The 14,585-nt window shown below is 43.4% G+C and overlaps 1 protein-coding gene across 1 annotated transcript; it reads right to left on the bottom strand.

Moving 5' to 3' along the window:
• Positions 1–389: 389 nt before the first annotated feature.
• Positions 390–14,124, bottom strand: otud4 (OTU deubiquitinase 4). Its single transcript, XM_069672749.1, has 21 exons — positions 13,823–14,124; positions 13,344–13,427; positions 12,823–12,873; positions 12,635–12,681; positions 12,166–12,238; positions 11,432–11,513; positions 10,715–10,871; positions 10,248–10,293; positions 10,008–10,110; positions 9,823–9,887; positions 9,634–9,728; positions 9,442–9,536; positions 9,090–9,252; positions 8,869–9,001; positions 7,252–7,326; positions 6,410–7,085; positions 4,183–4,956; positions 3,054–3,094; positions 2,232–2,892; positions 2,007–2,083; positions 390–830 (listed from the first exon to the last, which is right to left on the bottom strand). Exons 1-21 carry the CDS (start codon positions 13,952–13,954, stop codon positions 390–392), a joined length of 4,071 nt encoding a protein of 1,356 aa, XP_069528850.1. The 5' UTR covers positions 13,955–14,124.
• Positions 14,125–14,585: the final 461 nt, after the last annotated feature.

Genomic DNA, 14,585 nt, shown 5'->3' on the forward strand with positions numbered 1-14,585 from the left:
TCATTTGTAACTGCTGAAAAATGGTAAAATGACATGTAAACTTGCACTTGCTAACACGCTACGCTAACAAGCTAATAGTGAGATGGTGAAGAAAATCTGAAGTGTTCACTTTTTGGATACGACGTGAAGAATCTCGACACTTAAAAAACACGATTGATCATTTCTGGTATCTATTTCTGTATGTGGAAACAATTCGATCCACCAATCAGATCGCAGGATGTTGTCAAAAACTGATTGGACAATAAAAAGAAAAATTGGCGTTGAAAAGAAGCAGGAAATGTCCGACTGAGAATAAAGTAGAAACCAAACAAGCCTCCAGGGAAACAGACAAACAACAAAAAAAACACCTTCCTGTGTCCTCTCCTCTCATTGGCTGAGAGCTAGTATCCTCACTCCCGGCCCCTCCCCCTGTGGGAAGAGTTAAACTGGACATAGCCAGACCCAGACCCTGCGCCCCTTTCATCTCTCCTCCTGTTCACCCCCCTCTCAGGATCATGGCTCCCCCTCCCTCTCCCCCTCCCCCCTCTTCTCTGGCACCTCCTTTGCCCTCTGTAGTTCACGGTTGCCGGTTTGAATCCCATCTGTTCTTCACAGTTGTCCTCTGTGCTGCAGCCAACAGACGTAAGAGCGTAATCCACCTGGCTGTGCTCTGGCGCCCCCAGTGGGACGTACGTGCGATTAAGTAGACTTTGGTAGACCCGGTGACCATGAGAGGGGTTGCTGTTACTGGAGGCGGTTGTCTCGGAGATATCATAAAGTGCTGGAGAGCAGGTGGTGCTGGTGGGCTTCATGGTTGTCATGGAGACAGGGACATCGCCTGTTGAAACCAGCTGAGAGACAGACAGGATGTATTTAACATAACAATAAATACTGACAATGTATGAAACTACTGGTAATATACCACTGCAAGATTAATATACTACAGCAACTATTTTGGAAATTATACCACTGAAACAACAGCAACTGCTGAATGTAAAAACAACACAGCAACCATCATTAATATACTACTGCAACTATATAAAATATACCACAAAAGTTATTGGTAATATACCACTGCAACTATTGTTACCACTGCAAACATTATTAATATTCCACTGTAACTAATATTCATATATCCCAGAAACTTCTGTGAATATACCACTGCAACGACTGTCACTATACCATGTAACTATTGTTAATATAATACAGCAACTATTGTTAATATACCACCGCAACTATTGATAATATACGACTGCATCTATTGTTAATATACCACTACAACTATTGATAATATACCACTACAACTATTGATAATATACCACTATAACTATTGTTGTATACCATGTTACTATTGTTAATATACCACTACAACTATTGATAATTTACTACAACTATTGTTAATACACCACTACAACTATTACTAATATATGACTGTAACTAATATTCATATATCACAGAAACTTCTGTGAATATACCAGTGCAACTATTGTTAATATACCAGTGCAACTATTGTTTATATACCACTGCAACTGTTGTTAATATACCACTACTACTATTGTTAATATACCACTACTACTATTGTTAATATACCACTACAACTATTGATAATATACCACTACAACTATTGTTGTATACCATGTAACTATTGTTAATATACCACTACAACTATTGTTAATATACCACAGCAATTACTGGTAATATACCAACTATTACCAAACATTAGCAACTAACTACTGTTAATATACCACTGTAACATCTAAAACTCTTAATGTGCAACTCTAACACCACCAATACTACTAATATACCACAGTAACCGATATATCACCAATATCCTGCACATCTGTACAGTTTTTAATCACACCTGTTGTTCATATTTTGTATTATACGTATTGTTTTTTATATTTTTACTCTTGCCTATTGCCTATTTTTAAGTCTTTTACTTATTTTTATTCTAGTTCTGTTACAATTGTTCCGCAGCAAAACAAATTCTGTGTGTGTGTGTGTGTGTGTGTGTGTGTGGTTCTTACCATTTGATTGTTGTTGAAAGACGGCTCCCCCAGCAGCACGGCTCTTGTCAAACTCCCTCTGTGCTCCTTCTTGTGGACTGATGGGAAAGAAAAACTTCCTATTAAAAGCTGTAATCACTGTAAAATGTCCCCCTCTGGTGGCCAAAATCAGTAACAGATTGAAATTTAAGGCCTTCATTACCCACAATTTTTTTTGCTGTTGTAAAATGAAAACTGTCTACGTACCAAAGCCAGGAACCACAACTGTTAAGCTGTTAGCATTAGCCATGTTAGCTGCAGGAGCACTCCCCAAAAGACCAGGGACTTGGACGGGTCTTTGTCCAGGCATAGTGTTGCCATTTGGGGGCTGATGCTGCTCCATCACCCCCTGGCTCAGCTGGAGCTCCTCAGGTGTGGAAGAAGACTGATACCCCATTGAGCAAGAGGGGTAAGGTAAACTTGAATGGTACAGCGGCTGCCCTGGGCTTTGACTTGGGTGGTAGCCCTGAGAAATGGGTGGGGGGACTGGATATGGTGGACTAGGAGAGGGATACACAACTGGAAAACTGGGGTTCCTGGGTTGGGGCATTTGGGGCTGTTGCCATTGCTGCGGCATCCTATGGGGTTGGTGCTGGGTAATGGGGTATCCAGCCTGGTTGAAGGAGGGGTCAGTGGGATGGGGGGGCTCGGAGGGTGGGGCTTGGTGCTCGTATTGAGGTGGCATTGATGCTGAAGCCGGAGGGTACTGGGGGTGAGTGTATGGCTCCTGGTGCCTGGGTGGGGGGTTGGGGGGAGGGTAGTGGGGGATAGGGGAGGGAGAGCGGGAGGGGATTTTGGGGTTCATGGTGTGGGCTTGCTGAAGGGGGAAGAGGTAGATATAAGGGGGCAACATGTGCATGGAGTAGGCCTGGGGAAAAGAGACAGAGGGCGGGTACATGTCAGTTTCTGATTTTGGGATCAATAAAAAGCTTGATATTTCAGACTTCGCTTAAAGACACAAGAAGAGGTATAAATCTTAATATTTGATTATTGGTGGAGGTTGAGTTACAGTCAAATCATTTTTCTTACCTTGACACCCAAGTTGAAGAAAAACCTCAAGATGTTGACGTCTGCAGAAGACAAATTAAACACAAAATTTTAATCAAATATAAACTTATGTTGATAGTAAGAACCTTCATATTGCTTTGGAGAAGCCACATTTAAACAAATACTGACGTGATAGCTTTAGGTCGCAGCTTTTTGTCCATTTCAGTCAACATTTTGTTGCGTTTTTAAACACATACTTAGAGGTATTAGAAAACATTAATACACTTGAGTAACCCAACGCTATATTTTGGAAAACTGTTAAGATTTTTTACAATCTCAGAAGCCATTGGCTGCAGTCTGACGACGATATAGCTTCTGGGGACAACGGTAAACATGTTTAACTAGCGTTTAGCACTAAACATCTTCCAGCCCAGACTTCCATTCCCGTGTGCTGCATTGTTACAGTCCAGTTAGCAGTTTGAGAAGCGACCGTGTGTTCAGATCAAAGTGAAGTGAAATTCTCCCCTCCAGATTTGTCTGCAAAAAAAACGCTGTCATCTCTTGGTTCATTCCATCTCCCCGGAGGAAAGCCCGTTCATCTGTTTGTGCTGAGTCTGAGTTTCACTGTAAACGGTAAGTTACACAGAGGCTGCACTCTGGCTTACTTCAGCGGTATGAAGCCGAAAAACAAACAGATTTTCTTGTGATCGACTTTGATTAACGGCTCTTAAGTTTGCTGAAATAACAACATCATGATGCAGATTAGTAACAAGTCAACATGAAGCTTTGTCAGGTCTGTCCTCAAGAGGAGAAGAAAACTACTTTAACATGATAAGTTTGTTGAACGGAGGGCAGAGCCTGATGCATTCAGGGAAGTCAGGAAATCTAAACGCTGAGGGACTTTCATGACACAGCGTCAAGCAGATTTGTCTCTAAATGCTTAAAAAAAGGAAGCTTAATTTTCTAATTTCAGGCGTTTTTTGCTGTTATTTGTCTCCTGATGTTCATGTTGTAAGATAAATATTTATATTTCAGGGTTTTTATACTGTTAACGGACATGAAAAGACACCTGAAGGCATCACTTTGAGTTCTGGGAAACAATTCTCATTTTATTTTCCAAAATAACCAGTTCTTTAAATATTTACTGCTTTAATTCTTCGGTCTCGCTCACCTTGCGGCAGGTCGTCTCCTGATCTGCTGGAGGACATGAGGGGAGTCGGAGCGACCTCCCCCTTCTCCCCCTGAGGGAACCCGGGGTACAGCGGGTCCTGGTAGAGCTGGGACAGCTGCTGCAGAGGAACGGCTCCGGGGATGGACTGCGGGTGAGGAGGAGGGTGTGCTGACAGCGGCTGAGGATGATGAGACGGGTGAGGAGGGTGTGACTGCAGAGGGGGAGGATGAGCTGAGGACTCTGAGTGAGGCTGGGCGTGAGGGAGGGGGGCCTCTGTTTGAGTTTGGGTTTGGGGGTGGGTTGTGGAGGTGGAGAGAGAAAGGGAGGGGTGAGGGACCTGGGAGGGGTGAGGAGGCTGAATGTGAGGGTTGGGAAGGGAGACAGGATGCTGAGAGATGGGAACTGAAGCCTGGGAGGGGAGGGGGTAAGAGGAGTGGACCTCAGACTGGGACTGTGGGAGGTACTGGGGCTGAGACTGGGGCTGGAGGTGGAAGACAGAGGGCTGGTTCTGGGGGAGGGAGGTGTGAAGGACTGGGGGAGGGATCTGGGTCACTTTAGTGCTGGACTGAGGCTGGTGCTGCAGGTGAGGGAGACAGCACTGGGTCTGAGTCGGGGGCATCAGGGTCTGGTTTTGGGGCAAAGAGGGCTGGTCCTGGATCTGAGTCTGGATTATTGGGACCTGAGGTTGGGGCTGGGACGCAGGGATCTGTCTCTGGCTCTGACTCTGGAAGGTCTGAGCTGCAGGCAGAGAGCCTCCAGTGTTTGGCAAAGAACCTGAAGAAGGATGGAAATCATTATCAGCAAACTAACTCGACAGAATCTTTCAAACGTTTGATGCCGGTATCCTCTAATCGCTGTCAGATCAGACGATCATTGTGCATTCAAATCCTGCTGTGACTCCGTCTAGAGACATGTCCAACAACAGCCGAACCCCAACCTGTCATAGCAAGTTAAGGTGACATTCTATATCCTTTTCAGGACATATTTAGACGTAATTATCGGTTTCCGACTGCAGACAAAAAGGCTTCAGGTTGCAGGAAAAATAAAGTCTGAATCGGTGTAAACACAGCAGACCTCTGCAGATATTGTGCGTCGTTGCCGTCTTAAATATCCGGTGTAATTGGTATCACTGCTTTTGCCGTAAACATGATGCCCGGTTCTGTTGACAATCTGCTCTGGTGCTTCCACTTTGCACAAGACAAGAACCTCAGCAGAAATGTGTCTAACTCGCCAAAACAGGTACTTAGATCAAAATAAACCAGAGGAAGGCTTAAAGGGCTTAAAGTGAAGGAAAAGGCTACATGCAACCCTTTTGCGCGGATTAACCAGCAAGGTTGGACACACCCTAAGTGTGCTATAGATATTTTTATTTTGTTTGACCGGAAAATTGTGATTTGATGTCCAATTATAAAAAAAATCTCAGACTACACACTGTTTTTCCTGTAGCCTGAAGACTGGAGATAGTTTTGCTTTTTAATCGTACGTTCGCGTACACAACCGTCTGCGTCATGAACGTAATTGTTCACGTCTATGCACTACACTTGTTACTGGAGGATACCTCTAGAGCGCACACCAGAGAGCTCAGGCTGTATGCAAATACTGTATGTGCCGGATGTAAACGACAGACATGGAGACACTCGAGGAGGTTACTGTGATGTTCATTCTGAGATCACAGCAGAAACAGCTTCTGTGTGTCCGGTGGACAGAACACACCGTCTGTACCGTCCCCGCTCCGTCTCTCCAACTTGTTCCTCCGTGCACGGATGTAACGGTCCCGGACTTGTTTCCATTTAGTTTTGCAGGTTTCCACGACAACTTCTAAAACAGAACTTATCTGTCCTCAGCTGTTTGACAGGCATGTTTGTCTCTGTGCAGCGGCAATGACACATCATACAGATGTGGATAATTGTGGACTTGGTCTATCAGCTTGTCTTCAGAACTTTCTGCCTGCTGCTGTGTTGACCCCGTCACATCCCCTCTGCCTCTACACTGCCCCTATTGTTCATGTGCAGACTGCATCTTGTGACCGCGTAGTGTTAACTTTAGAGGACGTGCACAGCCGACGCTCATAACAAATGCAGGGAAATGCAATCGCACATAAGCTGTTGAACCTTTGTTGCAAACAATTCCCCATTTCTCTTCCTCCTGATTTCATCTGTCTCATCTCTGTCAGCTTTCAAACAAAAGAAGACAATTGAACACAGTCAATATTAAAAAGATTTCTTACTTTGTGCTGAAACAGGAGGAACCTCGAGGACTGGAGCCGCCTGTAGGACAAGAGAGGAAGAGGAGGGGACAGAGGGAGGACTGGGGGAGTGGGGGAGAGAGGACACAGGAGGGGAGGAGCAGGAGAGAGAGGAGGGATGGAGGAAGCCCTGTGCAGCGGTGGGAGAGGGAGCGATGGGAGCGATGAAGGTGGGAGGCGGTACTGAGGAACACGGAGGAGGTGTGGGGGAGGATTTAGGAGGAAGAGAGGACGTAGAGGAGGGGGGAGGAGAGGATGAGGAGAGGGGAGTTGGGGGTGAGTGTGCAGCGGGGAGGACCGGGGTGATGAAGGAGAAGAGAGTGGCGGAGGAGGGGAGAGCTCCTCCAGTCACAGAGGGTCTGGAGCTCGGAGCAGCAGCAGGAGGAAGAGGAAGAAGAGGAGGAGAAGTGCTTGGTTTAACAGTCGGGTCTGAAGAAGGAGCAGCAGTGGAGGCGGCAGCCATGTTTGTTTTGGGCATTGAAGCTTTGTCAGAGCTCAGGCCGGCAGGAGAGGAGTCAGAGTTTGCAGACAGAGCAGCGGGAGGTTTCGAGGAGGGGACGGTGGGTGGAGGAGTAGGTGCAGTAAGAGGAGGGGTGGAGGATTTGGGTCTGTCCCCAGCAGAGGGAGACGGAGCTCTGACGTCTTCGACTGGACTCTTCTGTAAAAGGACAGAAGAAGTACAAACGTTTGTCCTGGTTTCTCCTGATGGGACTTTCCCAGCATGTGTCGGGACTCCCGCTATAGTCTGTTTAGTCATAATTAACTCTGATGGTTCATTTTAAGATGGCTGCAAACTGACTGTGAGCTGTCAGGAACAGACTTACCGTCTTGTTTCTCTGTGATCGTCTCTTCTCTCCTCCCTTCTTCTTCCCTCCATCACCCTGACTCCCGGCCTGAGCCTGAGAACACACAATCACACACACCTTAGTTTCATTTATAATTAGATTTTTCCACTATTATTCTAAAGTCTGGGAACTTTCAATGGACCTGTACATCACCGACTCCTGATAGACTCTAAAGACACTTTTGTGAGGGGAGGAGAAAAGGAGGATACGTGCGTCTATGCGACAGGCACACTGAACAATTGTCTCAGCACCCTTCAAGGCCACCGAGCTGAGAGGCCTCACAAAGAGGGCAAACAACCTTGCACCAACATCTGTGATGAACTTTGGGTTCACTAAAGGACAAGTAGTTCACCTGGGACAGTTTACACATGCACACACATCTCTGACACACATGCAGAAGGGATTGCTGGTGGGTGCTAACACCCAATGTAACACCTGCACCCTCTGCTCAGAGGATAAATATCAGAGCTCCAGCACTAGTCTCGGCTTCTTCTCCTTCTCTTGGGAAATTACTCGGGAATCACCACCAATACCGTAGAAGGAAATAGGCAAACACACATGAGTGTCCACAACACAGATACTTCTCTTCTCTGAGTGGTGAATAAACTCTGAAATAATGACTGTTTTCCAGAGAAGGGCCATGATCTCTCCCTGGTGAGTATGCATTCTCCCTCGACACTTCAGGACCGGGTGGGTAGAACCCCCCGCCCTCTCGGATCCCATCGGCTATAGTCTAAGACGATTTAGCCTCTGAGGACTAGGGTGAACGGTGCTGCATTGTTACAGAAAGAGAAACTGTTCTCTTGTGATTTACTTGTTATTAACGGGTCTTACCTCTTCCCAAACTTCACCATCATGATGCAGATTTGTAAGAAGTAAAAATTCAAGCTTTGTCAGGTCCTCAAGAGGAGAAGGACTTTTAAAATGCTTGTTTGTTGAACGCAGGTCGAATCAATCTGATGCATTAGAGGAAGTGGGGCAATCGGAACACTGAACGGCTTTCGTGACACGGCGTCAAGGGAATTCATCTCAAGTTACATTTTAGATCAAGAACAGATTGTTAGCTGTTAGCATGCAGATGTCTGTTTATAGAGATAATTAAGAAGCTACATCATCGTCAGATCACGCTGATTGGAGCCGGATGTCATGAGGGCAGATTACATTCCGCCTGCTTTTGCCCTCCTCACGTACTGTTTTTCTTGCATACGCCGCAGCCTGCTGAGACGTAATTGGTCAATATTACTCGGACTATAAGCGTAGTTCAAACAGAACGCTTGCCTTCCTGGAAATCCACGTCCCTGCCTACATATTCTACATTTCTATGTAGAAGATGTAAATAGAGATTACACCCCCGGTGACGTCTGACAGTACAGTACTCCTAATCTCATAGGGGGTGGGTAAACAGCACAAGCGTCTACAACAGCTTCTTAAACATGACGGAAACACATGAAAACATTACTATGTCCTACTTTAAGATGAAGAAATATAAACCTACTGATACCACAGTTAAAAATTAACCTTAAATATTAAATTAATTACAGTATATTTTTAATTGTTTGACAGTGTTTGTGACATCATCAGTGTCTGTTCACTGACCCCGAGTGCGGGGAAGCTGTGCTCATCTCTCATCTGGATCTCCACCAACGCCACGTTCCTCTCCTCCTCCTCTTTGGCCAAACGCTGATCCTTCGTCAGGCCGAACGCCGACTCCGCCGAGCTCACCGACTTCCTATATTATATCACATATTAAAAACTGTATTAGTGTGTCTCTTTAAAGGAGAAGGAAGGAGGAATATTTCAAGTCTCCACACACAGACCTGTTGGATTTGGCTCCTCCCGGCTCCTCTACGGTGGCCTGTGGGGGCCAAGAGTGCTGCTTCTGCACGCGCCCACTGGGGCCCGCTGCTGCAGCTGGGGGAAGAGAGGAGGATGCTGGGACGTGCTTCCCCCTGCCTCTTCCCTTACCCCTCTCCTCCCACTCTGAGGGGGGAGACGGACAATAAGACAGTTTACTATTAGAGTTAATGTGTGAGTGTGTGTGAGTGTGTGTGTGTGTGTGTGTGTGTGTGTGTGCGCGTGAAAGAGACAGAGTGTGTGTGTGTGTGTGTGTGTGTGTGTGTGTGTGTGTGTGTGTGTGCGCGTGAGAGAGACAGTGTGTGTGCGCACTACCTCCATGTCCGTTGCTGAGCCTCTTGTCTCGGTTCACCACGGTACTCCAGCTGTTCTCATCACAGGGAGGACGTAGACTCCACAGAGGGACCTGCCTGTACACACACGCACAAACACATACCTGTAAGAGTCCTCCTGCTAACTTGAATGTATTTGTCATAATCTTAAGGTGTGTGCGTATGCGTGACCTACCTCCTGCCCAGCTCCTCTATATAAACTGTCACTGGGCCGTTGTCAGGAGGAACCTCTTTGACGGTCGCTTTGCAGCTCCGCCCCTCAAGACGAACCTACAAGTTACACACATACACACACTGATATATATTGTGGACAATGCACTTACGGAAGCAGTGTTTAACAGAGGCCCCTGAACACATCACACACCTGGCAGCGGTCTCCTGCAGAGAACTGCATCCCTGCAGCGATACAATAATCCATCTTCTGCTGAGCTGAGAGGAAAAAAAACAATAAAGAATCTTGATAAGAAAATATTAATAAATCATGTTTTTACTGAACACAACATCTCTCTGCACTTTGTTCTAAATCTGTTGCTTTGATAAATCCTTCACCTCTCTTGGTTTTGTGCCAGACGTCGTACTCGATGTTCCTGAGCAGAGTCGGGTTCAGTGAACGCCTCACCCTCTCTGACAGGAGCCGGCCACGCCCACGACCCTGAAACACACACACACACACACACACACACACACACACACACACACACACACAAAAATATTGCGTTAATAATTAAATGTAAGTCTGCATGTGTGTATCATAGTTTGATTCTGTGTCTGTGTGTGTGTGTGTGTTACCCTGTTGCTGTGTCTGGGAGCCGTCGTGCTCGTACCATTTTCTACCCTGAATAAAATAAAAACACACATCATGAGATTATAAGTAGTTTATAGTTTTCTCTAACTGAAAAGAAATAAAAAACACATTAAAAATTAAAATACTTCAGTAAGAAAATAAGAAAAACTGAAGAAACGCAGAAATGAATAAATATGAACGGAAATTAAATGTGTGCAAATAAGTAAATGTACTGAGTTGAGCAGGAAAATAAATGACAACATAATTAAATAAAAATGACAAATTAAAAATACTAACAATAAATTAACAGTGATCATCTAATTATCAAAAATGTATCTTTGTGTGGACGTTCATTATAAACGTGTTACAGAAACTAACAGCTCAATTCAAACCTTTAACCACCCCTCATGACGTCTTTAATTCTCTTTTAATTATATGTAGTAAATTAAATAATCATCGACAGGCTTCGTACCACAGCGGCTCGCCAGTGTCGGACTCGTCGCTGCTGGCGCAGGCGGCCATGTTGTCGTCGATCAGGAGGTCAAAGGGTCGCCCTTGTCTCTGGCACACGCTCAGTGAGTTCCGGTCAACTTTGAACACGTCGTCGTACAGCAGCTCGTAGAGGACGGCTGAGAGAGACACATGTATGAAAATAATACAACATAGAAATGTGTAAATTCTGTAAAAACTGCTTTTTAATACATGGAGTAAAAACAAAAAAAGTTAATCAATCTTTATACAACAGAAAGTAGTTCTTATAATTGATACTGCTGAAGGCAGATATGAAAGAGGAAGCTACAGAAGTTTGAAGAGTGAAATAAAACATTTATTTTATCTTTAAATAATCCTTGTAGAGGTTCACGACAGATTGAAAAACAATTGTAACATTTTAACCAGAACAAAACTGTTTTTTATGGTTATTTCATGTAAGAATTATGTTTATAAAACTGTAAATTCTTTAGATTTTCCTCCTGTTTCTCCATCTCATTAATTAGGCTGTAAATGTTCTGTACGATTGGATATGACTCAGTGTTTTGTCAGAAATTAGTTCTGAATCTCACCATATACAAAAAAAAGGAAATATATATGTATTAAAAACCTTAAAAACTACCTACAATTAAAACTTAAAGTACAATTAATTGTTTAGTGCTGGTATAAAGTCATTAGAAACACGGGTCCAAACACTCACACTGGCAGAGAGCGGTGTTCTTTATGTGGCTGATGGGATACACGGAGTCGTAGTGATTCCCGTTCAGGAAACACAACCGAACCTGAGAGACAAAAACAAACATCATTAACAATAATTCTACGCCTCAAAAAGAACTACGAAACATTTACAACAAAAAAGCTAAACCCATCTGCAGATAATTTATCTCCAACAATTTGGACAATTAAGTGATCGTTTGTTTCTTGTTTTAAGGAGAAAAAGACACACTTGTTCCGCCTTACACCAAAACCAGAGAGATCCCTGAGATAACTAGAAAAATATCAAGGTGTCAAGAAAACTGAAATTACTCGTTATTCCAGGAAAGCCACCGTTGTTATCTCAAGATAACGAGATAAATGAGTCACGTAGATTTTTACACTATTTTTATTCTTAATTGAGAAAATATTTATCAAATGTATCAATAATTATTAACTGCAGGACTTGATTGCAGGTGTGTTGCACTTAATAGTGTAAGATTGTATACGTGCAGCTGATATGTAGCTGCAACATCTAAAACATTTTCTCCAGAAGTGACTCTGACATTTGAGGTAGTTTCTGAGAAGTTTAGAATTGAAGAATAAAAAGGTTTAAACAACATGAAAGTGAATGAAAAGATCAAAAGCCGGGGACCAAAAATAAAGAGATAAAAAGGTTAAAAAAAGGAGACGCTGTGCTGAACTTGTTTAAAGATTCAGACTGGATATGTTCAGTGTCACCTTGTCCTTGAAGTTGTTGTCTGTGATGTTGACGGCTGGTTTACCGGGATCCTGGAAGATCTGAAAATCCCTCCTACACAAACACAAACAGAGACACAGATAGAGAGAGAGAGGAAACATGTGGGAAAGATGACTCATCAACATCTGACTCAAACTGTAAAAGTAGATCCACATCTTCCTCTACAAATGTGCGTTATGTTTAAAACGTGAACGCAAACAGATCGAGGCAGCAGTAGAGCAGCAGCTCCTGTGTCCTGTGCGCTAAAATCACTGTGTTTCTAAATGGAGTCTGGTGTGTTTGAAGAGAGCAATGTATCGTCTGTCCTCTTTAACAACATGGTCTATCTCTGTAGGGATTGTGCCTAAAATTCATTTAGACCCCAAACATTAAATGTCATGTGGCAACAGGTCAAACTACAAAACAGAATCACAGTTTCTTTAATGTTTGTAGAGCTTGGACGACTCTTACTTGTACATGACAGCCAGCGCGCTGATCTCCACCTCTCCCACCCATTGCTGAAAAATAAACATCACAGTACTTATCTATGTATCAATAATGAGTGCTATCAAACTGAGTGAACTATCTGCAATAAATCACAGAACAAACTTAAGATATGTAAACTAATAGAGGGGAGTGAGTGATAAATTCTGTGGTACCTGTGGGTCCTGAAGCTTGAACAGGTACTCCTCAAAGTCTCCTTCAATAAACTGCAACAAAGGACACACTATTGAGTACAAACAACCCAGACTGAAGCCTTTTTTTTTACATTGCAATTTTGCTGCAGCGCTGTAACGATGCTCCTGGTTTTACTTTAACAAAGCAGAAATGAAGGAGGAAATCTCTACTGTAGCGTGAGGCGAGTTGGCATGATTATATCCGCATCATAACAGCTTTTACTTTCATTTCTTGCTCCAACACAAACACAATAGCAAACCTACTGTCAACCGCATCATCCCAGTCCTTGAGGATTTGTACACATCTCTCTGATCTGACCATCTATTATGTTTTAGTGCCATCTAAATGAGGGGATTTGTGACAAAGCTGTGTGTGCTTATGTTATTTGGGAGAAATTATAAATATATCTCACTACAAACTAAAGTAAAATATTATCTACTTTATACATACATTAGAAGAAAAGCATTAAAGATGCTGATTTGGGCCTTTTTACTGTACATACCGCCTCGTAGCTCTCTCTGTTCTGCTTCAGGAACTCCACACACTTGGCTCTAACTTTTGTATGAAGACTTTGGCAATGCAGCACCTGAACGGGGTCAATGGTCAATTATTACAACAACAGTATATATCAGACTGTTAAAGATTTGAACGTGTATAATGTCCACGACTTGTTTATTAAGTTTATAATACTTGTATTATTAACTCAGACTCGCTGTCTGAGCTTTATCCATTTTTACATTAAGAATTCAATTTCAAAAGTTACAAATTTGAGTGTTTGAGCGTTTAAAGTTTATAAATGTTAACTGATTAGCTTTAAAACTATCCTTATAACCCTGTCATGTAAGCTACCTTTAATTCGGCTAACATTAGACACTTGCTAACTCACAACAAACAGACCAAGCCCAGCTTTAAAGCTATGCTCAGCTAGCTAACAGTTTGAAACTTAACGCTAGCCCAGTTGCAGTTGTATTATAACTTTACCTGCTCGGCGACAGCTCGAAACAAGCACGAGCCGTCTTTGGCGATCTTCTTCCGATGAAACCCGATTGACTTCAGGTATTCATCCATTTGTTTCTCTGCCCCCCTCTCCTCATTACTTTGCATGCTGTCCATGCTAGCGGGGACTAGCCGCTAAAGCTAGCTGGTAAACTAACTGCGTGTTTGAAGGTATGAGGGCTAGCAGTTGAATCTTTTATACGCCACCGGCTAAAAGTTGTCAATAAGGACACGGAAGCGAGTTATATATTTACATTGACGATCCAACGAGTGTCAAAGACAACAAAGGCGGTTTCTAGTTTCGTTTCCCAAGAAGCCCTGCTCATCACAGGGAGGGTATCCCTGACTGTCAGAAAGTGAAAGTACCGCACTCAACTTTAGCTCGCAGTTAGCAGATAATTGCTAACACCTAGCAACACGCCCCCTCTTCTTCTACGGTATCAAAATTGATATAACGCGTCAGTGTATTTCCTGTTTTTCTACCAAAGTAAAAGTCTAGCTTGAATGCGGAATCATACGAAAATAAAATACAATCATTAATAATTATTAATAATATTAATAAGAGCCTTTAATTTACAAATAATTTCCTAAAGATCGTAATGCCAGGTCGATTTTTTTTTAAATACAAATGGAAAACGTCTTGTAACGTTTTCCAAAATAAAACCCTCACTGTCACAGTGTTGTACAATATCCCCCGCGTTTACTATCAAAATAAAAGCCTTTTCCAATTCAAAGTAGACTAACACAG

The sequence above is a fragment of the Semicossyphus pulcher genome, unplaced genomic scaffold, assembly GCF_022749685.1.
Source record: "Semicossyphus pulcher isolate SPU_LCO1_2020_fin unplaced genomic scaffold, fSemPul1.0.p SCAF_21, whole genome shotgun sequence".
In the NCBI taxonomy this organism is placed as follows: domain Eukaryota; kingdom Metazoa; phylum Chordata; class Actinopteri; order Labriformes; family Labridae; genus Semicossyphus; species Semicossyphus pulcher.